This window comes from Pezoporus occidentalis, unplaced genomic scaffold (assembly GCF_034315485.1).
Source record: "Pezoporus occidentalis ecotype Australia unplaced genomic scaffold, CSIRO_AGI_Poc_V1 ctg2, whole genome shotgun sequence".
Classification (NCBI taxonomy): domain Eukaryota; kingdom Metazoa; phylum Chordata; class Aves; order Psittaciformes; family Psittacidae; genus Pezoporus; species Pezoporus occidentalis.
The window spans coordinates 18,873,577-18,898,218 of record NW_026913855.1 but is presented as its reverse complement, the minus strand read 5'-3'; the positions used below and the strand labels follow the sequence as shown (position 1 = coordinate 18,898,218).

Genomic DNA, 24,642 nt, shown 5'->3' with positions numbered 1-24,642 from the left:
GAGACCCTATCCAGACGGAGAGGGGGAAATAGTGCTTGATGGCTTAAACGTAGGCGCACCGGCCTGCAGGAGGCTGTGGTCGTAGTGGGCCAGTGGCCCTCGTCTCCATCGGGCGGGTCCCATGGTGGCATTGGTCAGTCTGGCACGAAGGCTGTATGACGGCCCTGCCCGGTGCCACCATGTTGCTGGGGACCGGTGGGGCTGTGCCACATGTGCCAGCCGTGCCCTGGCATGGTGACAGGGTCAGGTCTGCGGGGGCGCGGAGCTGCAGCACACCCAGCCTTTGCAGTCACATAAAAGTTAATGGCAATGCCTGTGGCAGGAGTGCTGCCATTATTTCCATCATCAGCTGGGGTTTCTGTCTGGATATGACCCAAGCATATGTGTGCAATGTGCTGTCAGCTCACCAAACTTAGGACTTTGTGTTGCCTACAACTTGGGAGCTAGTGTGTTTCTACTAATGCTCCTTTGGCAATTGGCTTTTAAGTTTTCGTGAAATCTGACACGCTTGTCACACTTGTTGTAAGGCAAGTGCACCATGAACTGGGCAAAGTGGGAGGATGCTCTTTGCCGTGCTTTGAATGTTAACAGAAACCTCACTTCTCATGTGCAGTGACGGCAGTTATGCTGCCCAAATTGCACAGGTGGGAGCACACCTATAGATTACTTATTTATATATATATATATAAATTATTTAATTTGAGGTAAAGAAAAGCATTGGTCTAAAATAGCCTTTCAAATACAACATTTACTTGCTGTGTCAGCAATATATCTGAAAGAAAAGGCATGCTCCATAACCCACATTTCAAAGGTCACAGCGCTACTTCTGCAGGCTTCTGAAAAAATTGCAGTTTGAGCTAGCATCATGGGTGGTTTGAAGATTTGGTCTCTTCTGCTGGTTATACTATGCCATTTCTGTCAAAGATGTCTCCCGAGTGGAATTTCAACACACGTTGAAATAGGTAAGATATTCAGAACAGATTTCCATGTGTTTTTGTTTGTTTCTTAGGAAGAAGTAAATCCTGATTTGACTGGAAAGCAAAGGGAGGAAATAATGTTAAAGTAATGAGCATTATATATATATATTATTAAAAAGTGAATTATACATAGAATAGATGAGTAGTTTGGTTTTGGAGTTCAAAACTTTGCTGGTTTTATAAGCAAAATGCTTGAATCGGTGTGGTTGCGTACTTTTCCGTCTTCTAAAACACAGGCATTATGTAACTGGAATGTTTGTGAGTCGTAGGCAGACAGGGTTTGGTTTGGATAAAGAAGAGGAACAGTTTACACAGTTCATGGGATTGTTATATTTAAACTAGAGAACAACAGAGACCATTTGTGGCAGCTCTGTTTTCAAATCACCGTGTACTAATTTTGCCATGCCTGCATGAAATAGATCAAATGCTGTAATGTGTTTGTATCTATGGTTAACATAATAAAAACTGTTCTGTATCTCTTCCTGGTAGGTTGCTATCTGTAGCCTGAACAGCCTAGATTTATAGAGAATGAAGGAAAGAACTGAAGGAACATCAAAGAGGGGGGAATATTCCTGGTTTGAATTTCTTGTTTGCATATGTTACTTTTAATACCTGATTTCTGCTGTAGTTCTTGCAAGAGCACTCTTGAGTAGTGTGAGGTTATTCTGAAATATTTACTCATAATGAATTGACTGTTTTAATTGTTTGCTCTTCTGTTTCTGATTCTAAATCCATTGCTCAACAAACAGAGTAAGACGTATGACAGATGGTAAAATGTATGGTGTTGTCTCTATTGAGGTAATCTTCTCAGACTTTAAATACTAAATGCATGCAACTTTGAACAAATTAAAGGCTGGGATTATTCATAGCATTCATTTGAGACTATGTTCCCTTACTAAGTGTTGTACCCTTGGTCAGTATTCTGCAACCATTTGCTTTTCCAGACAATATCAAGAAACCCATAGGAGAAATTATGGTGCCTGAGGTTAAGCAAGCACAAGCATCTTTGCAATGTTGGGGCTGTAATTACTGAGTACGGGCTTCTGAAACCTTGGAATAACAGATTTGGAAGAATGGAGTGTATCTGCAAGAAAGCTATAAAGAGAAACAAGAGCTTATGGCTCTCTTCCAAAGCAGTAAAATTTTTTCTACTCAAGGAAGCATATTGCAGGAAACCTGCATTTATATGATTTAAAGATCTTGGTGCCTGAGGAGTAGTGTACGCTGAACTATTGGTCATAGTTTACAACCAATTTTGTTCATTTGTCAGAAAATAACATTAAACTGGAATCAGCTCTGATGCTGCTGCAGTCAGTGCCTTAATTAATGTGCAAATAAAAGTCCATGATGGTAAGATGCTGAAAGTTACTGCCAAATCCAAACAGTGAGTATTCCAAGAAAGAAAAACCACAACAAACTGTAGAAAGGAACTCCTCCGACTCAAAACCAGCACTGAAATCTATCGGGGACAGGCTCCTGAAAGTACTTTCAAAAATGGTTAAAAACTGCCTGATCAAAATGTGGATCATGTTCAGTGTACTCAGCAGAGCTGTGCCATGTCCTACTTGGCCATGGCCTTGTGGCTGAGGGCAGGTCTGAGTGGGGAGGCTCCTCCTCCCCAGGGGCTCCTATCAGACCTGCTCCATGGAACTGTGGGGATCCATCATAATATTCAATGTAAATATGAACTTGCAGGACATGGGCCCACTTGAGTAATGAGAGAAGTCGGGGGGGAGGACGGAGGAATGTGAGACACAAAAAGCAAACTGCCAAACTGAGACTCTCCCAGACTGGAAACAGAGATGTGTGTTGAAATGGCTGAGCAGAAAAATGATGACTTTTTTATTATTATTTTTAAGTTGTTCCTGTTTTGGTGCAAGATTGGTCCTTAAGGTATCTTAACATATTTGAGTAAGGATGGTTTAGATTGTTGGGTAAAATTCAAAGTGAAAGAACATTCAAACCCACACAGTTTTGTATAGATCTTATTCCAGAATGAGAGTGGGTTTGGGGATTTTTTTATTTTTGGTGATTTATTTGGTAAGGATCAAATTAAATTCAGCATATTCTGGCTTATCTTGAGCAGTCTTAGTTTGTAAATAGCTTCAAGTGAGAAGTAAAACTTTGTGTGGGAAGGCAAGATGATAACCCATGTGTACAGTTTCAACTGAATAATTTTAGTGGCAATGTTGGGTATTTTTACAGGAGTGTAAGTAGATTATCTCTGGGATCTAACATTGTTAGAAGGAGACTTTGTGAAATTCATGTCAGTTTGCTTCATACTCGTGTTATACTTAATAAATATTTTTTCAGCAAGAATGTCTGGATATTCAGTGAATAGATAGTATTATTTACCTTGCTGACTTTAGGTTTTTGTTGGTTTTCATACATGTTAAAAATTAATCAAGCTGTTAAAACATCTGCATTGATTCCTGAGGTACATCTTTCTATGTTAAGGGCAGCAATGAAACTTAAATACAATTCACATGAGTCCTTTATAGCTAGGACTCTGTTTCATACTCTATAGGTGTCATCATGCAGTTCACTGTGGTAGCTCAGTTCTGGATGTGGAGTGTCTTTTCCCTGCAAAACGTTCTAGTGTGAGGCATCCCTGCCCATGGCAGGGGAGTTGGAAGTAGATGATCTTAAGGTCCTTTCCAACCTAAACCTTCCTGTGATTCTATGATTTCAGCTTTGTTGGTCAGCTTGGGAGCTGGGGATTCGAGAGACTGATGAGACCTCAGTGCCTAGATGTGCCATAGAAACAGCATTTCCTTATTATCTCAGTAGATGAGAAAGGACGCCCTCTCACAAGTACAGAGTTTTTTGAGAAATCATGTTTTATGCACCTTTGTGACTTGGCTTAGGTATAACAATGCAGTTATTCTGGTTTTGATAATGCTTCTAACAAAACCCAGGCCTGGCCACAGTAAATCAATACTTCAATATGTTGTTTTTCAGCACATAGAGCTCTGGAATTTTTCATTAAACACGAAAGGAATGTTAATTATAGACAGGTAGGAAGGATATTATTGCTTAATTGTGTATACCTTTCTTGTGAATGTTTCTTGGTCTGTCTTCTTGCCTTTCATAACTTTATTGTATATTCTCAGTAATATGTGTGTAAAAGTTGTGCCTGGGCTGTATTTTTATCTTTTTTGTTGAACATTAAGTGACTCCTAAATACTATTGCAAATATGTAGCAATTATAACAATGCTTTCTTGCATGTTTTCCTGTCTTCTGAAGTCAAACCCCCCATGAGTAGCTGTATTTGAAGAATTGGTAGAGGACTTTTGGAAAGGCGATTTAATAAACATAAAGTCAGGAAAATGACAGCAAGGTTCGAATGTTGTCCACCACATATATAATTCACTGATTTCTGATTGGTGCAAATAGCTTTTTCTTTCGTGGCCGTACTAAGCAGAGGACTACAGGCATGTGGGCAGTTTTCATAAACACATATACAAAATGCAAATATGTTTTATGTTTAAAACATTTTTAATATATCTTAGAACAATGTAAAGAAGACCACTTTAGATAACTCAGTGTTTCATCAAAGTAGGAGATCACTCAAAGTGAGTATTCACACTGTCCACTGTAGACAGCTGCGCTGTGAGTCAAAGGATGGGACTTAGCCGCCCAGGCTTTTTATCTAGTCCAGGAGGAGGAGAGCGCCTTCAGAAGGTGACTTCACCAGCATCTATGTTAGAGTGTATGAATACTTTCCTAAATGGCCTTTAAAATTAGTGTATACTGATTAGCTTAGATTCTTTTACGGGGGGGGGGGAGAGAATGTTGCAGGATGATGATGACACTGAAATAACATTTACCAAGATAATAGTTGTATCTTGCAGTATTTTATCTTAGATATTGGCAGTAAACTCTGTTTTTGTTCTCTGCAGTAGCATTCTGATTCCTTTTTCCCCCATGCTTTTCCCAGTTATTACTAAACCACCAAGATGCATTTCAGGCTGGGAGCATTTATCCTGATGCCTTTTATCCTTCAATCTGCAAAAGTGGTAAGAAAAATCCCATATTGTAACAACTGTATTTTTATGTGAAAATCTTATTGAATTTAGTAGGGTTAAAAATAGTTGTGTTGTAAGAAATGAAGTAAGGCAAAAAAAAAACCTTCCTGCAAAAACATCCAGTACTTGTGTTAGTATTTGGAGCCTTTTTGTAGAACTTTGTAAGAAACTAATACGTTTGAAAATGTTTTTAGAACTTTTAGTAACTTTTGAGTAAATGTAACTAACAGGTAGGGGATTTTGATAGAAGGATGCTGTTTGACTGAATTAGGTCAGATTACTGAGTACTGTCTTGGGGAGAAACTGAGAGGATAAAAATCTCTTTTTTCTAAGTCTAGGAGAAAGCCTAGAGCTGATTTCTCTACTAGGAAGTATTTGTTCCTATCAAATCAGTCACAAAGATGATAGGAGGATATAAAAAAAAAAGCCCCAAAATGAAATAGCATAGGGCTTGCTGGTCAGGGAATGTTAGTAACATCCCAGTTTAAAGCCTTTCTTTTCCGGACTGCTGTCTTCTGCCTTTTACTGATTCCTGTTTGCAATTAATATCAATCTTAGTTTTGCTGCTTCTAGATCTAAAGAGTGCACTACAAATTTAGCGGTCTGTAGCAATGGCTGTAAAAAGGATGTCTTGACTTGCAGGTGGTCCCCTCATTTTTCAGCTTTTGTAGGTCAGCTCTTGATCATAATCAGCTTCTCCAGCAGCTCTGGAGCTATAAAACAGCTAGCTAGGTCTTGCTTCAGGATATTTGCTACTGAAGTGGTAAATCAGGGTAATGAGCAATTAGCAAATGGGACAAAGACAGCCTGTCCTCCAGCAACAAGGTATTAGGATATTTAGGCAGATACCAGAGACAAGGCAATGGTACATAGTTTGTATGAGGATACTTGGAGTCTAAAGTGCAGGAGGTGGTTTATTTTAGTGGGTCATGCAAATTCAGATCTATTAAATTCGAAGTGTTCTTAGAATCTTTGGTTTGCTTCATCTTTTATATGTTTTACTGCTGAGTGCCAGTGCCTCCGCTTATCTCGGTATTGTTTTTCTCTGCCTCAAACTATGAAATCCTGTGTTCTTCCAAATAAACTTTCCCCATCTTTTCTCATTGCCTGCTTTTCTTGGAGTCTCAAAATCCCACAGTGGCAGCTAGATTTCTCGTAGTTTTTTGGTCCTAGGTGTTGATGCTGGCTGTTGTTTATGCCAACTATAGGCTGCTTTATTTATGTCCTGATAGGCAAGTTTGCCCATTCAGGTTGCTGAACGGGGGATCCTCTCTGCTAATATGTCGTGGTGCTTAGTTCACATCCGCATTGCCCCTCTGCTCTGGCATTTAATGCTGGTTTGGTCTCCCGTCACTCATCAGGTCACTGTTCCTGATCTTCTGCCTGGCTCTGCTAACATCTTGTCACAAAGTTCTGACTCGCTTGCCTTGTTTTCAGGATAGATGTTCTCCTGGGATTTCTTAAATTCCTGCCTTAACTTGGTTACTTTTATCTACCTCATCTTTCCCTTGTAACAGTTGGCTTCTGCCTTATACCAGGCCAGAAATCAGAGCAGCTTCCAAACTGCATTCCTTCACCTAAGCTGGGATATGTCTTGCCTTGTTTTACACTTGCACCACTTACCAGCAGTCTCCTTAGTCAATGTGGAAGAAATAGGTACCTCTGCAGATCTGAGCTGCCTCTAGATCAAGAGCAAAGTCATCCAGACTAGCTTTCCAGGTGTGAGATAAGCTTAGATGTAGAAGTCTGCTCTATCAACACTGAATTTTTATCTAGCAAATCCCATCCCTATGTCACCTAGTTCAGCTGCACTGTAAAATGTCAAGAAGCCAGGAGGTAACTGAATCAACCACAAGATCTTCTCTCTCAGTTTCAGCTTTTAATATACCTTAATCTTCTGCAGTTTCACAGTTCTGTGTGAGCAAACATATACTTGTCCTCATAGTGTATTGATGATCCAAACAATTAACCTCCTGCCTACCACCTTCCCCCTTAGAGAGTTTAATAGTGTGTGTGCTTCTTGGTCTTGTCACATCAGCACCACTTTGCAGTTTATGTAGGTAATTTAAGTGCAGTTTGTAAGTAATTAGCTTTTATGTAGGTACACAGAAATTTTTAGGCAATGTCACTGTTAGATCCTACATAATCTCCTCTGCAGAAATCCAAGTGAGAGTAATAATTGATGCTTCAGAGGAAAACCTGATTTTTCCTGCTTTCCTTTGGACTCTTTCTGCTCCTGCATTGACTATATCTTATCAAGTTTGTCTTTCTGTTAAAAATAATGGTGATGACATAGCCCTCTTTGGCCCTGTGGAAACTGATACCTGTCCCAAAGCTTCAGTTGTCTGCACTGAGTATTTTGAGTTGTCTGCATTGACCATCAGTTTTTCTGCCAAGCAATTTGATGCATTCATTTAGTCAGCAGCTTCTCTGTTAGCTCTCCTTATCCTGTTCACTTGGAAGGCAGTTTTTCATTGTACTGTACCTACTTACAGGCACAGAGAAAGGGAGCAGGGAAAAAATTGTCAGGTGCTTCAAACCCTTAGAAGGTAAATCTAGTATCTCTTTTGACAATATAAATCATATAAAAATACATCTCATTTGGCTTTTCTCATATAAGCGGATTTCAAAATGTATCATCTCTACATATGAAATTGAACAAAAGTTTTTCGTTTTGTTTTGGGTGGTTTTTTTTTTCCCCATGAAGAAAACAAGTTGTTTTTTTTTTAACTCCTCTTTTTCTTTTGCTCTGCTCCTCCTATCCGCCTTTTCTCCCCCCCCCCCCCCCCAAGATTAAATTAAATACTCTATAATTTTATTGCAACAGGAATATTCCATGATGTGTCTGAAGACACTCACTGGACACCATTTCTCAATGCAAGTATTCACTACATCAGAAGGAATTATCCTCAGCCTTGGGAAGTGGTAAGAAAATTTCATTAACTTTTAACATTGCATTCTGCTGTTTTCTTCACCTTCACTTGTTGTTGCAATTTTGTCTTTTGGAAAGTGTAGGAAAAATACATAGTTTTAAATTAAAGTGTCTGCTGATACAGGAAAATTCGAAATCCTGTTTTCATCTTTACCAGACATAAACATTGTGGTTTCCATATGAAGTCTGTCAGTTACCTCTAGTGTGGTCTGGTGCTTGTGATACATTTCTCAGGTCCAAATTTTGTCCAAATGTGATTGGTAGTTTTGCATTATTGTCAGATCTGGTTGAGTGACTGCAACTTGGAAACCAGGTGTCTTCTAGAATTCTCACTTGAGAAATCTTCAATTTAGTCCTGATTTGCTCGTTTACGGTATATGAGCTACATACAAGGAGAACAGATGAGCTTTAAGGTCTCTTCGAACCCAAACTATTCTATGATTCGGGCAGATACTTTTATGAACAGGTCTTGCACCGGAATGGCTGTCTCTACCCTGTGTGCCTGCACAACCCTCATGGTTACAGAGGGGTTCACTCCTTTGAAGTGGAACTGTTTGTCCCCAGTCCAGAGAAACACCTTAGTGCACATCTAACCTGTGGTACACAAATTTTCCCCAACATCAACCATGTAATTCTGGCCTTGGACTGTCTAAAATGCTTAAAGTTTCTCAAGTCACAAAAAGTGACTCCAACAATAAGGAATGAGTGGACAACATTTTGTCATGCTGAGTTCTTGGATCGCAAGAATTTCTCACCTATATCCTTTTATAATGCACTTACATAAAGCGCTTACCTCTTCTTGAAGACAGGACTAAAATTGCTGACATTACTACAAGTGGATTGTTGTTGTGTAGGCTACAGAGAAGCTGGTGGCTTTCTTGTTTGGAATTGCCTCACATATGGTGGCAGACGTTAGCTGGCATAGCCTGGGCATCGACCAAGGATTTCTAAAAGCCATGGGAGAAGTAAGCCTGTGTTATTTTATTTGTTGATATAACTGAATTTATTGGAGTTGATAGCTTAGCTTTGGACTCTGGTGGGGAGGAAAAAGAAAAGCTTGGAGCCCTGTTTTGGGAAGATTTTCAAAGAGATGTAATGTCACAAGCTCCATCAAAACAAAGTTGGTCAGGTTTGGGATCTGTAAACGTCAGAGCTGCTGAAGAGTTTGTTTCAGCTCATATGTTTGTATGGAAGGATGTGTAAAACGGGCAGTTCTCTTGTTTTTCTCCTTCTACAGATTGATTTTCATGGCTCATACTCAGAAGCTCACAATGTTGGTGATTTTGGTAATGTTTCTGTTTGCTGATTGTATGTTCTTCTATTGGAATAACTAGTCTTCTTCAAAGTCACAGTGTGTGATTGTGGCACTTGCCCTGTCTTGATGCAGAAGCCAAGAATGAGTCAAATGGACACTGTGTTCTCACTCTCCCCCATAGCCCTCAAAGCCCTGCTGTAATTGGTCTCATGCTCCATGTTTCAAGAGATGTAATAGGGCATATGGAGACTTGCATTAAAGCCAAAACACAGGCTAAAGGATGCTAAAGTTTAAATGGAGTCACTACTGTGATTCCAAATTTTACATTTTTCTTATCCTCTGGCAGTATAATATATACAGCATGTGTTCAGGTAAACCATTTATGTATTCTAAATGTTTAGCTGAAGGATCTGTCATACATGCATAGATAGCATAACCATATGTAGCTTCGTTGCCTCTATTATCTGTGGTAGATACTTCACGAGTTCGGTTTGTTGTTTTTTGTGTTTTTTTTTCATTCTTCCATTCACAGGAGGAGATGTACTGAGTCAGTTTGAGCTGGACTTCAGTTACCTGGCATTGAATTGGTAAGATAGTGAGGTTACCTTCTTTAATAATTATTTCTGCTTACTCTGCACACTCACTGTGCATTTTAACAAAATGCTGTCCTTTATCTTTCTTTCCAAAAAAACCCTTGTGGCTATTGGAATTTTTCTGAGTTTGGTTGTTTCTTATATTCATATTTACTGTTCCCTGACATGAAAAACTGCAAGGACAGAAGAAAAAAGAGATTTACTTGGAGGAACACTGCAAGAAAGATTAAATTATTTCTCTCTGAAGGAAATCACAAGTAATTATGTGTAAAATAACAAGTGAAAAATGTTTCTGGAATGTCCTAGCAATTAGTTAAATAAATCTCACATTTCTATTTAAATTTTTGGAAGTTGAGGATGCTCATGGTTATAAACGCTGTGGAATTCAGACAGGTTTAAGAGTGTAAAAAGAAGCAGCAGGTTTAGATGTACACATTTTTTTTCTCAGTTTTTAACTGAAATAAAAACTCACATGCTTTTTTTTTCTGCTGATAAAATAGGTCATTTGAGTAATTATGCTTAAGTAGGATGTAGTTCATGTAGGTGCAGAAGGAGCAGCTGGGGGAAATGTCTGTTTGGCTAGGAGTAAGTTTCGTACAGCAGAAGTTTGGAGGATATCCCCCATGATTATGTGATCACCAAGCCAGGAACCAGTGTGGGAATTGTGAAAACTTTACAAGCAGTAGTTGCAGGGAAAGAGTTCTACAGGTTTCTGATTTTGAACTAAACAAGAGGAGAGTGTTGTGCAGCGAATAACTGCACCCATAATCCTGCTCTTTCTGGCATTTGTAAGGGTTCATGAACTTCTATAGTCTTTTGAAATTTAGAATATTTTAATACAGGCTATTGCTATTACACAAGCTTTAATCTTTTATCAGGTGATGTGCAAAATCTCCTGTTATAATACATTCATCTTGGTTTTAGGTATGTACCTGTCAAAGACCTAGCAGCTATCTATAAGGAATTTTATGGAAGAGAGATTATAACTGAAAGCACAATTATTGACTGTACTTACCTGCTGTTTCTTGAACTGTAAGTTGAATAGCTTTGTCTGGGTTTTCATAAGTGAAACATACATAGGAAAATTATGCTAATCTCATTTGAAATGCCTTGTGCATTGAGGCCAGCAATGTAAACTACCTGCTAGACCCTCAAATCACAAAGCGCCTGAATTTTTTTAATAGCTCGAATACACTTTTGGACTGCATAGTGGCTGTTAAATTCATTAGTACACCACAGGTTCAGCATCTTAGTTCTTCAGTGCATTTATGTAGTTAACATACTTACGCCTATTTATTTGAGAGCAGCTGTGTCTTCAACATGCCTCGTGCCATGTTGCAATGTAATATGCATGTACTGAAGGAGTAATGTACATACCTAAATAAATGGCTTACCTACACTTTATGTGGATCCTTTCAAGTCCAAGAATAAGTCAAAAGAGCTTTTTGATATCTGGCAATGTCTACTTTTGAATATCCTATACAGCTTAACTGTATTATTTATTTCAGTTAATTACCAAGTCATGCAGCATTTATAAACACTCTGAATCCCTTCAAATCAAGGGGAGCAATAAAGTTAATATCATTACTCCTCACATTACAGCTTCTAAAAACATGTTAACAACCAACAAGGAAATGTAATGACTTGTGTAGTATTTACCATACAGAAGCCTTAAAAAGAACTGTTGAAATAATTAAATATTAAATGAAGCAATTTTTTTTCTAAAGATTATATTTTTATTTTTTTTAGGCATGGAGAAAGGCTTGTTGTTGGGAAGGTTTGTTTTCCATTTTCTTTATAAAAACGAAGATATATCAAGAAGACCGTGTAATCCATCTTACTAAGAGTGTTGCTTGCTTCTTAGCTTTTTCCAACATATGCTAGTAAATCTCCATTTCTGGTGGAGAAGTTCCATGAGTATTTCCTTGGAGGAGTGGATGACATGGCGTTCTGGACAAACAATATTTTTGAGCTGACGAGCCATATGCTAGAGAATGGAACCAGGTATAGCATGTTTCCTGCAATATGAAACACAGTAACCAGGTTCTGACACCCATTTAATTGTTCTTCTGAAGGCAGGCTCTTTCGTAGAAATGGTGCTGAGCTTTAAATCCTTCCTTGGACTAAGGGATTTCTGTGGCTGTCTTTTACCCTTGTGCGTGGGATTACACAGGCCTTGAGTTTGCATTTGTTACATGTTCACACTTACTTTCTCCAGGGAAGGCTCTGGTATGCCCAGCTGATACGCAATAGGGAAAAATTGGAGCATTTTTTGAGAGATACTCAAAGGCTTGCTTAAACTTTGCATAGCCATGTCCTGAGGTTCTGCCTGGCAGTCTGAGCTGTGGCTGTGGCTGCACTTTCTGACTGCTGTCATCAGCCAGTGAAGATGCCTTCAGACACTTAAGGATGATAAGATCAGAAAGAGTAAGAGTATACATGTTGTAGTGTTGGAAGCTCAGGCTTGGACTCAGAATATCATATTTTTATAGAAGTTCTAACCTTGTACTGCTGTGTTACAAGTGTAATCTTACTGTAAATAACTTTATGAGACCAACAGTGGCAATTAATCCATGCATTTATATGGAAAATATCACTGCATCTATTTTGGGAAATGATGCTTGAAATACAGTATGGCATAATCTGTTGTGTTCTTTGTTCTAGAATGGCACTTTCATTAAAAGTGCTTTAATATAATTAGCATAACATATTACAGTGTTTCCTTTAAGAGTTATATAAAGATGTGAAACTCATACTGAACTTTATCAAGATCATTAAAATAAATATCAAAGGGTTTTGTAAAGATTATAATGATCTGATTTTGAATAAGCAGGTTTTCTTGAGAAAACTAATGACTTCTAACAGAGGAATCAGTAAGGATGAAAGTTGTATTTTTAGTTTTTCACTTCCATTGCGGGAAAAGCTTTACAATGCATTCTGCGTATTTCTTTAGTGACTGCTTCCTGCCTGAGAACCCCCTGTTTATAAACTGCACAAGTGAGCACAAGGACAACTACATGTAAGTATAGTTCTGAAGGTTCAAAGATTTACTGATGATAGGAGAGTCTTCTGCTAATATGGACAGTGTACTATTGAAAATTAGAGATCTTTTATCTTTTTGTGTGAATTTGAGATTCTTCTAACATAAATAAGTTTCGTATAGGGAAACTGTGCAGAATCTAGGAAAGGCTTTCACTTTTCAGCCCAAGAATACTTATCTAGCGCTTGAAATACTAGGTCTTCACACTTTATTTTGTTGTCGCTATTTGTTATGCTAATTGTGAACCTACTGATTCATATTTACCCTTACCATAGCTAAATTCTCTCCTGATTTATATACAGAAATAATGGAACTCAGGTGTTTGTAGCTGAGGATACAAGTGTATGTATTCCTCTAGCAGACATCTCAAAAGAAACTAGCTTAACTGGTATGTCTTGAAAATTCCATTTATACATGGGAGGAAAGGACAGCTGATTGCATGCAATATGTTCAATTCTTCTAGCTTTCTCGTAAAATACTCAAGTTGTTAATTCAGTTATATTAATTGTTATATTACTGCCTTCTTTATTTTAGCAGAAACAAACAATCAAAACATGAACAACAGAAGAATAGAACTTCCTTGCTTACAGAAAGACATGAAAAGAATATAAGTTATACAGAGAGAGGAGTTCACTTCAGTATACAACCTTGGGTAAAAGTAAGTGAGAAGTGACAGACACGAGAGGTAAAATTCAGCTCTTTGTAGAATTGCTTTAATTTCTGTCTGAAATGCTGTGTAATGGAGCAAGGTGGATGTTAACAATAGCCTCTGGCTTCACTTCATGGAGACTCCAGCGCCATATATTTATATGTACATTGTAAATATTCAGTTTTTACACTTTGCTCATTGTATAGTGAGATTAGATTCACACTTTAGTATTTACACTTTAAAGGATCATACAATCACTTTTTGGGGTTGAGAAGTCCCAGAAAAGCACAGCAGTGAATAATTAGCAGTGATCCATTTAGAGCATATATATTTTTCTGTTTCTAAAATGTTTGTGACTCGAATCAGATTCCACTTAGATCGACATGGTGATTTCTACCATTGTTGACTTGTTTTTTGAGGGGCTCCATAATGTTGTAGAGTTTCAGCCTGTGCTTTAACCATTCTTGTGTCTTTTTATTGTTTTTATTTCAGAATTCCTTCCACTTGCTAAACCATGCTTTTAGAACTGATGTCTGGAGAGCTACACATCAGAAGTCTTCTAACCACATCTACAAGCCAGCAGCTTCATATTTTCTGACCTCACCCTATGCTAGACTTGGATGGTTGGTAATCTTTTTCCTCCTACTTCCCTCTTAATTTCTGAAAATTTTGAGTATCCTCGAAAATATTAATGTTTATTTTTTGGATACTCTTTAAAGGTGATTGTCCAAGTCAGTTAGCATACAAATCCGGCTGAATGGCTTACATCATCTGTCCAGAACAAGATAACCTATAAAACCTTTCTTTCAGATGTTAACATAAATTTCTTGTGTTGGTATTGAATAAAACTGTATCAAGAGCAAAATTCCCGTTCAGATATGAATTCCAGTCAGATAACCTTTTTCTTTGGAAGGGTTGTCTTTTCATAGTTTTTTACGTTCCCTCCTTAGCGAAGGAGCTCAATGCTCTGTGTGTGATCAAGCTCGGAATGGAAGGAACCAAAATTGGAACCAGGCCTGCCTCTACTTCTGAACAGTATAGGGACATTTTTAGCCCTTTTTGGTTGTGGGTTGATGTTTGTGCAGAGTTAATTGCCTGCTCTGAATTGATCACTGATGGTGCCTAGCGAGTTTTTTTGGAAACAGGGGACTAGCGGGGAGTTCAAAGGTATATTCAGGACACAGAAAAAGGGGTGTTCTGTCACTTTGACAGAGGGTTTCTGGCTTGATCTGCAGAAAGGAAGAATAATAAAATAAACTTGCATTGCTACTCATCTTGGTTTATTTCTTCTGACTCAAAAGTTGAAGATTTAATTCTTGAGCTTACTTCACACCATCCAAAGTAACAGTTAGTTATTTTCTCTCCACATTCCCTCTCCAAGCTCCAACATGTTACTGAAACCTGTGATCCCTTTGCTTTTCTACTCTTAATTCCATGAGTTAAATCAGAAGTTCAGTTAAAAAGATATTTAATTTCATCTTTTCTATTCTGTGTCGTATTCAAGCAGCCCTTTTCTGTGCTCCTTGCTCTGATTCCTTTCAGGTGCCTTGTGTCAGTGAGTAAAAAGCAGTTCCTACAGATCTCAGAGGCATTAATTTCATATATATAGTATAAAAAATACAAAACCCAAGTCTACTAAGAAGTAGATGTTTTTTTTTTCTGCTAATGTTGTGGTAGTCTGGAAGCTAATGCTATGCTTTTGTTGACTCCCTTGCTGTACAGGGCAATGATTTCAGCTGACCTGAACCAGGATGGATATGAAGATCTGGTGGTTGGAGCCCCAGGGTACAGCACATTGGGCCATTTTCAGATAGGACGGGTGTATGTGGTTTATGGCAACCAGTCAGGGTTGCCACCAGAGGACATGGATCTAGATGAGAAAGCTGACCAGATACTACAGGGTCATCAGGTGAGGGATCAGGTCATACTTGCCACTTAAATATTTTTGCCTGAAAATGTGATAAATTTTGACTGATCAGCAGTATCATTGATACGTATGAGGGTTATTCCTGAAATACTTCTCCTGGTAAAAAGGTGTTGTATGCTTTTCAGGAAAAAGAAGTAAATCACAGGAACAGTTAAAGCAATGGTGATCTGTAGGATCGCTTTTATTACTGTTCCAGATAAGTGGGTATTAGAACATAATCTGCCCTTGAATAAAACTGAGATAACATCTCTGTAAGTCACAGTATAGGTCATTTGGGTCCCTGCATTTAAGAAAATACTGTGATTTTCCCTTCTTTCCTTTCTTTTTAAATTTAAAATTATTAATTCAGTGTAAATGTCCATTCATTTGAAGCATTTTTTCATTAATTGATAACTTCTTACAAAATCATTGTCTTTACTAAGAGTAACTGGCTTGTAACCAAGAAGCAGGATCAAATTATCTTTTTGAATAATGAAAGTCATCCTCTGTAGAAAATACCGTTATTTAGAAAGAAGAGAATAGAGTGAGATGAGATACATTTCCTTTTAATCTGTTTTGTATAAACTGTAGAGTAACAGCTGCTGTCTTCTTACAGAGTGTTTTAGCGGCTCTCAGCTATAATGTTGTTAACAGCAAAGATCATAAGCTTAACATCAATGGTATGCTAGGCTCAGAAGAGGAAATACCCAAGCAGCACCATACGGTGTTCACTTACCTTATATTTTAGCATCTCCACATGCTCAAACAGAACAGTTGACTCTGAGTTAATATGTTAGTATGACAGTTACTACTTGGAAGAACGGTGATGCTAAGAAAATATTAGGAATTGGGATAGATATTTGTCATTTCTGTTTCCTGTTCTCTTTGCTGCAACTGTGAATGTGCATTAAGTTTTGATGGTTTTGTCTTGAAAACGTCTGTTACTTTCATGAGAGCCATCCCTCTTCTTTCAGCCTTCAGGAAGATTTGGTTCTGCCTTGGCAGTCCTGGACTTCAATGAGGATGGAGTACCAGATCTGGCAATTGGAGCACCTTCTGTGGGATCTCAGTTTCTTACTTACAAAGTAAGCCACACACATGGGTGGTTTCGAAATTTTTCTCTCCAAACAGAAAAGTTTGATTGATACATATTTTTTTGAACACTAAAATGAGAAAGAGAATTTCTGTTCTTCGTCAGGATGACATTGTAACTTAAACACAAGGGTTTATAAACTTTATGGGTACTTTGACTAGACCAATGACCACTATCTGTACTTCTCTTTCAGTGGCCTTCTTGCACATTAGAAATCCAAATCAGACTGCAACTTAGCATCACTCATGTGCTGAAAATGTAAGGAGCCATTCATGAAATACAAGTGTACCCTTTCTATTTAGGAACAGAGAGTCTAGAACAGACCTCATGGGTTATTGAGCATTGTCAACTGCTGTCACAGGCCAACAGATGATATCTAAAATGTGATGTGAACACAGGCACACTAGCTAAAATAATCAAGTTACAGAGGCTTAATGACCTGCAGCTTACTAGATAAGCCCATGTAATGGTCCCTGACTGTTTTCAGCCCATGCAAACTGAGAGGCAAAATGTTATGGTTTAAACCACATTCATTAACCTTAAAACTTTTCAGAATTTCAGAAACTAACTTAGCTGCCTAAGTAAAAACATAAATGCTTTTATGTAGACCTATTAGCTTGGAAAATTGTGTGCATCTGTTGTGTGTTGCACTGTGTGTCATTGCAGTAAATAATATATAACAAAATTTAAGCCACATGAGTTGTGTATAATGACTTATAAATATATATATATAAATATATATAAATATATAAATGACCATCCTTGCTCCTTACCCACAGTATGATGAAAATGTACTTCTCTAGTCTGTTGTCTGGTTATAGCAGTACCCATTACAGCATGGGTATTCTGAAATTTGGAGTGAAAAAGATAGCATAATGAGAAGGCTCCGAGAGGAAAATGCAGTTGTGTAAATAGCCCTTGCAGAACTGTTTCACTCCTTGTGCTTTGTCTTGGATTTCATACTTGGTGCTGACATGCAGATGCACTCATGCTGTATTTCCTTTTCCTGTTGTTCAGGGTGCTGTGTATGTCTATTTTGGCATCAAGGGAAGAGGACTGGCATCTCAACCAAATGTTACCATAACATGTCAGGTATATTGATTAGGCTAACACAGGGCTACACAAGCAGGAGGTGAGATAAAGGGGAAAGGGGCTCATGTGCTTAAAAAAGGGAATTTAGATTGATGGGGATCGTGAAAGCAGGTGCTTGCTTATATGTGGGAAATTCATTTGTACTGCCGTGAAGGGAAGGCAGCATCATGAACAGAAAAATGCATAGCCCTCCAAAAAAAAAAGCCCCAAAGAGAACAAAACTGAAGGCAGGGAGTGGGAGGGTAATTTGATCAGAAGCAGACAAAAATAGGTCTTTAGAAGTAAATTGCTTATTTTGCAATGGAATTGGTGGTTTCAGTTCTATTTCAGGCTTAAACTAACTGTTTATTGCAGTATTCCTACTGTAATCTTGGTTGGTCCCTCCTGGCAGCTGATGTTGATGGGGATGGAAATGCTGATCTGGTTGTGGGCTCTCCATATGCACCTGGTGGTGGGCAGCAGAGAGGATTTGTGGTTGCATTTTACTCTTATTTCAACAGGAGTGACCAAGGTAATATTTATTGAGTAAATTAACCCTCTCATATTTTTTGTGACTCTTCATTTGTTCCTAATTAATCAGAGGATAATTCAGGTTCAGAGGGATCTCATAAGTTGTCTAGTCCAGTCTTGTACTCAATAAGGGGACAGCTGTGAAGTCAGACCAGATTGCTCAGAGCTTTATCCAGTTGAGTCTTAAAAACCTGCTGTGGCTGAGATTGCACAGCCACTCTGGGTAGCTGTTCTGCTTCTTGGCTGTCCTCATAGGGAAAAAAAATGTCTTGTTACAGGCAGTGTGAGCCCCTCTTATTTCAGCTTATGCTCATTGTGTATTGTCCTCCCACCATGGAATGGGAGGCACAGAAGGCACCGAATACCCCAGTACACTGGGAAGAACCTCGCTTTATCTACTTGTTAACCTCCTTATAGGTACTGGCAGGCTGCTCTTAGGTCCTCTCAAAACCTTCTTTTCTCCAAGCTAAGTCCTGGTCCCTCAGTCATGCTCACAACTCAAGTGCTCCAGCCCCAACCATCTTGGGGGCCCTCCAGTTTATCAACATCTTTACTGTTTTGGGGTATCCAAGACTGAACATTATGTATTATATGGAGGAGCAGAGGGGGAGCAATTACTTCTCTCAATCTCTTTGTCATGAACCCGCTTATATAGCCTGGGATGCTGTTGGGCTGTTGTCTGTCTCTGCTGTCAGAGAGTCACAGTTGTCTGCTCACCCCAGGACTTTTTTCACATGGCTGCTTCCCAGCCTATCCCTAAGAAGTCTGTCCCCAGCCTATCCCTAACAAGGAATCCCTAGTTCAGGGCAGGCTCAGCTTTCATGTACTTTGTGTAGTCTATTGCAAGGATTTAGAAGCAGGTTATGTTGAATAAAGGCTCTCACCAGCCAGTACAGTTACAGACTTGAGCAAGCAAAGTTGGCAATAATTGTTACCATATCATGCACAGTGAAACAACTTTGCTTATAGAAACTTGTCATAGGATGAATCAGTGGAGTATTGCTAACAGATATTTCTATGCCAGGATACACCAAGTTGTAATTCATATTTTTCTGGTCTGTCAGGACTTCTGTCAGCACAGGATGCCAACTGGATGGTGAAGGGGGAAGAAAACTATGCTTGGTTTGGATTTTCACTTGGTATCTGCCAACTGGAGAATATAACATTGCTGCTGGTTGGCAGCCCTACATGGAAGAGTTGTGCTAGGTGTGTTGTGTAAGACACCTTCCTCTCTCCTCCATTCTCCCCTACTTCTACAGTATTTAAGATTTGTAATAGATTAGACTTCCAGCTTTTCAGGAAGTTTCCTCCTTGTTCTGCTTTAATGTTTTTATTAAATTTGTATTTTTATGCCTTCACCCTCCTGAAAAGAAAGGTGTCTTTAGACCCTTTATAGGTCTTTGTTATTTAGAAATGTTTAAGAATTTCTAGGGTTTTCCTGGGGAGGGGGAGAGGGGACACAAAAATGCTGACAGATAAGCATGCCTAAAATAAACCTATAGATAGCACCTAGTTTGAGATAGCATTTTTAAAAGCAAACCAGACACAAAATGTACTGAGTGATAAAAGAAATACATAGACTATGTCTGTGCTCTCAGTGTTGTGTAACTAGTTAGAAGAAGGATGGGAATTACTAAAACAGATTTCTAGCATTTGACAGCCACTATTATGCCGAGCTAAAGGAGGAAGATATTTTCAGAAGCAATCCTAGCTGAATGTACAAAAATATGTTACCATATACAAATATATTTTGCATTGTAATTCAAGCTGCAATCCCTTCTCATCGGATGTCAGACAGAGTGTTGGGAAGGTGTATGGGTATAACCCACCAAGCACAAAGCTCTGGTTTGCAGTAACTGGAGACAAGGTAGGGCTCCTTCTGTACTGTGGGACTTTATGAATAATTTGAAGTAAAGTGTTATTTTGAAGAAATGACATACGTGTGTTAAAAATCTGACAGGCAATGGGCAGAATGGGTTTGTCTCTGGCCAGTGGTGTGATGTCTGTGGCTGGGATCACAAGGACAGTTTTGGTGGTGGGTGCACCTATGGCAGGTATGTCCTGAAAACTGGAAACCATTTCTGCTTTGGGATGTTTGTTTCTGCATGACCAGAAAACAGTTAAAAAGTTAAAAGTTAACTCCATAAAAGTTTAGTCCATAAGAGTTTAAATTGCTTCATAATTTAAAAAAAAAGAACAACAAAAAATTTCTGTAATCAAGAGTGCTTTACATGTAGATTCCTCTCTGCTATGCATCAACTTCGGTGTTGTTTTTTTTCCCTTCCTTAGAGTTAGCTCTTTAAATTAGTTTAGTAGCATTACCACCTTGCATTATTTATGTAGAAGTGATTTACTAGTAGACTACATATTTCTTGGAATTAAAACAACACACTATTTTTGTACTTTCTCTGGCAGTGGGCAGGAAGGAATTAGGAAAGTCAAAACGTAAAACTGTCTTTAACTTGAAGGCATTTTTTCCCCTGGTACTATTGTTAAGAGGTTGTTTCTATGCTAATTAGTGTTAATACCATATAATGTTTGATCTTATAAACGTTATGTATGCCATGTGGCACACATGTGCCATATGTTAGGTAATGCCAGTATTACCTGTAATTATGTAACATAGATTATATACGTTATATAGATTATATTACATGCTATGTAATGCCAGTATTACCTTTTGACAGTGTAATCCATGTATTAAACTTAACTTCCTCTATCTGATGCGCAACTTCTGTTACTTCTTTTTCCCAGATAGCCTGTCTAGGATTTCCTTTATATCCTCAGTGCTGCTCCAAGCTGGACTGGCTCTGGTATATGATCTGACAGACAGCACCAAGCCTTCTTTGCTCAGCTCATTCAGTGGGGACAGGAGATTCTCTCACTTTGGAGGAGATATACACTTAAGTGACCTGGATGATGATGGACTTGGTAAAGCTTGATGAATCTAGATCAGAAGTGAAATGTTTTACTTTTGGCAGTAGTAAGACTGGTCACCTACGTATTCATACAAGTGCTGAACACTCTGCTTCCTCAATTGACTTGTACCAGTATTCTGTTGTGCATTTTGGGGAGACATCTTTAAAATCCGAAGCAACTCAGTCAGAAATTGAAACATTTTGACTGTCATCATTAATAGGAGTTGTGGTATCTAGATATACGTACATGCCAACTTGTGTGTTTCGGTTTAACATTATTGCACTTCTGATGTGTTATGTCATCCTTGTAATATCTGCAGATGAAATGATTGTGACATCCCCACTGCGAACTAACGCTATCAGCATGATACTGTTTGGTGGGGCAGCAGGCCGTGTTTACATTTACAATGGAAAGCAGGCATCCTCAGGGAATGTGACACAGCACTGCAAATCACTGGTATCTCCCTGTCCAGAGGACTGGGTAAGAAAACAAAAGAGAAATCAGGGCATAAGTTCATAATGACAGCTGATTCATTACATCCAGTACAAGTATCTAGTGCATTCTGACTTGGTTTCAGAAAACAGAACATTTATTTATGTTCTTACGAATCTGTGTGATTCAGCTCCTCCTATTTGTTGTTGAATTACTTTGTTGTTTAGCAGCCAAGGTTATTGCACTGGTCTATGCTCCTAGCCTGGTTCTCTCCACTGACTTTTTATTTTCTCTTTTCTTTTTCTTTTTCAGGCACAATATGTCCTGATTTCTCCTGAGGTAAGTAACCAGAAAATACACTACTGAGAGAAACAAAAACGTCCCATTGCAACAAACAACAGCGTTGTAACAAATAATGTTATTTTACAGGAACTGTCAAGATTTGGGAGTTCTGTTATCACTGTGAAATCTGAAAGAAAGGTGAGAAAAACTACTGGTTTTGGTTGCTTCGTATCATCTTTCTACCTCACTTGCATATGCTAGCCAACACCTCACAAATATATCTTACCCCTTTGCAAAAGTCTTAAAGGCTTTACATAGTTAATTAAGTTTTAATGACTCTCTGCAGCCATAATTAAAACCATTTTATAGGTGGATGAACTGTGGAGTTGCCACAATTCTGGCACCTGATACATGAATTGAAAGATCACTTTAAAATGGCCTGAAATCTTAATAACTTAGGAGTTTGTTGAAAGTTTGCATGGTAAATCAAGTGTAAGTGCCAATTGGCTTTACTGTTCATGCCAACCTGTATGCAAAGTGGATGCTCACCTCTGGAGTAAACCAGGCACTGACCCACATAACATATACAGCTTTGCTGTTCTCGCTATCACTTGCAGTGAACACTGTTTCTGTGTCAAGTATTTCCAAGCACAGAGAGGCCCGGTTCTTAGCCAGATGATTCTGGACATGTTCTGTGTACCCGTTTCTCTCCCTCAGGTGACCATTATTTTTACCAAAAATCAATCCCTGTTTGCATGATATGCTGAGGAACGTTTTTTTTTTCAGCTTGAAGGTTACTTAGTGCTTGTTCAGCTGAGTGGAGTCCAGTGTTCTCTGACATAACCTCTCAGTGTGAGAAGTGAGGCTCTCTGTGATTACTGAGAAAGCCTCAGGACCAGGCTATGGAGGTGTGTGATAGGCCTTCAACAACTGGTGTCTGTCTTCTTGCTGTTAAAACATGCAGTGGAGAAACCACCTCTAAATGTGAATGCTTCTAAACTAGGTTAGGATGCATAATCCAACACCTGAAACACAGGCATCACTGATGGCTTTTGTCTGAGCTCAAGTGAGGCCATTTTCCAAGCAATTGTGTTCTTTTGCTATGGCACCAATCCAGTCCACACTTGAGCTTCATCTGTATTGATCCTAATCCTGAGGAACAGTTTATATTGGCAAGAGATGTATTTGACTGGTTCTGGCTTCTTTCAGTTACCCAAATGAAATAATCTGTTTGCCAGATCATTTTATTAACCACTATTCTGATGAGGTGGGTTGTGCTGGCATTTCTTCTCATAGGTTGCCCAGGGAGTTGTGAATGCTCCATCCCTGGCAGTGTTCAAGACCAGGGTGAACGAGGCCTTGGGTGATATGGTTTAGTGTGAGGTGTCCCTGCCCATGGCAGGGGGGTTGGAACTAGATGATCTTAAGGTCCTTTCCAACCCTAACTATTCTATGATTCTATGATACTAATGATATGGAAGAAATCTGGTTTCCATAAGGCAACCATGTACCTGCAGTTGCATTTTCCTAACCCTTGTTCCATGTCTCTTCAGAAAGAAGTGGTGGTGGCAGCAGAGAGAAGTTCAGCAAAAGCACGCCTTGGTGGAAGGCTTTTTATCTACTCGCTCTGAAAGTCCATGGTAGCCTTTAAGACCAGGGCACGGCTGGTCTTTTAGTGAAGCATATCTGTAGTATCTGCAATACTTCCCTTAACAAACACAAACCAAACATCTGAGAGAGTCAGATAGGGTCCTAGGTAGTTTTAAGGGAGGGAGGGAAGGAGGGACACTGGTTTTAAGTGAAGGGGAACATGAGTATTCGTGGGGGTTTGACTTACAAACCAAAGCTTTAGCAGTTATGTAAAAGCACAAATTAATTCCGTTGTGAGCAGTAGCATCACTTAACCTAGAACAAGCAAGCTGAACCAAAAACTTTCTGAAGTCTGAAACGAGCAGGCAGCTAGATTTTTTTTATAGTAATATTTAGCTGTATAACGAATATTCAGTGGTCACATTCTTTACTGGTCAGATTTGAGTGTTTTCTTGACAAAACCAGGAAAGAATAGCAAATCATTTTCAATTTCTTGTGTACTGTATACAGACAGCGATTCTAAGGTGTCAAAAAGTTGCTGTCAAAATACTAAGCATGGAGGAGGGGCAGCTCTAAGACGGACAGAAAGGTGGGTGCCAAGCAGTAGCACATCTTGAGGTCTGCATTCAGGGTGTGGAACAGCTGGGATCTCCCAGGGCAAAAAGTACAAGCAAGACTGACCAAGTTTTAGGAAATGCTTTTACTTTCACACTCATGGCTGACACTGTTGTGACACGCTTTGTGTTTTTATGTAGAATTCCATGACCAGTGTAACTTAGAACTGTTAACAGCTTTAGTGGTAACAGTATTGTCTTCAACTAATTAACACTAATTTTGTAAGATGTAGGTTTAACAGTGTTCACCAATTATCTATTAAACGACTTGAGCAGCAAGATGTGATGTTATTATTACCATTAGTCTGTTGACACATGTATTTTCTCTCTTGCCTCCTTCACAAACAGAAAGCAGTATTCTTATTTTAAATAATGCAAGTCAGTGGAATAGCACAGAATTCTAAAGGCTATACTTCAGGATTACACATCTCAACTTACCATATTAGGAATTAGCTCAGAGAGGTTGTTTAAGGGGAGAAAAAAAAAGGCAAGATGAACAGCTTGATGTATATTGTGTTCCAACACCTATTTGGAGGCTTATTTGCCCAAATAGCAGGACACTTTAAAAAAAAATTAAATGTGAACTTCATGAAAGTAGTAACTGGATGGAACTGGGAGCAGAGTACCTACAAATCTCTGCACAAGCAGTGTATTTATAAGGGGAAAATAAATAGACTTTTCCTTTTAAAATGAAAATTGGCAAACCCAGTATGTTCTATAGAAATTCCA

At 38.7% G+C, this 24,642-nt stretch overlaps 1 protein-coding gene across 2 annotated transcripts; it reads left to right on the top strand.

Moving 5' to 3' along the window:
- Positions 1-681: 681 nt before the first annotated feature.
- Positions 682-24,194, top strand: GPLD1 (glycosylphosphatidylinositol specific phospholipase D1). Of its 2 annotated transcripts, none has more exons than XM_062618052.1 (25): positions 682-962; positions 3,939-3,994; positions 4,919-4,997; positions 7,834-7,931; positions 8,793-8,903; positions 9,176-9,224; positions 9,726-9,780; positions 10,711-10,818; positions 11,536-11,563; positions 11,651-11,790; positions 12,740-12,805; positions 13,364-13,484; positions 13,968-14,098; positions 15,198-15,384; positions 16,356-16,466; positions 17,492-17,566; positions 17,921-18,077; positions 19,141-19,282; positions 19,844-19,943; positions 20,037-20,130; positions 20,831-21,007; positions 21,315-21,475; positions 21,740-21,766; positions 21,857-21,907; positions 23,263-24,194. In XM_062618052.1, the coding sequence occupies exons 1-25, from the start codon at positions 866-868 to the stop codon at positions 23,338-23,340; spliced, it is 2,499 nt and encodes an 832-aa protein (XP_062474036.1). In that variant the 5' UTR covers positions 682-865; the 3' UTR covers positions 23,341-24,194. The 2 variants fall into 2 exon arrangements, with proteins under 2 accessions (XP_062474036.1, XP_062474035.1); XM_062618051.1 differs by having other exon boundaries at positions 683-962; positions 13,361-13,484.
- The last annotated feature ends 448 nt before the right edge of the window (positions 24,195-24,642 follow it).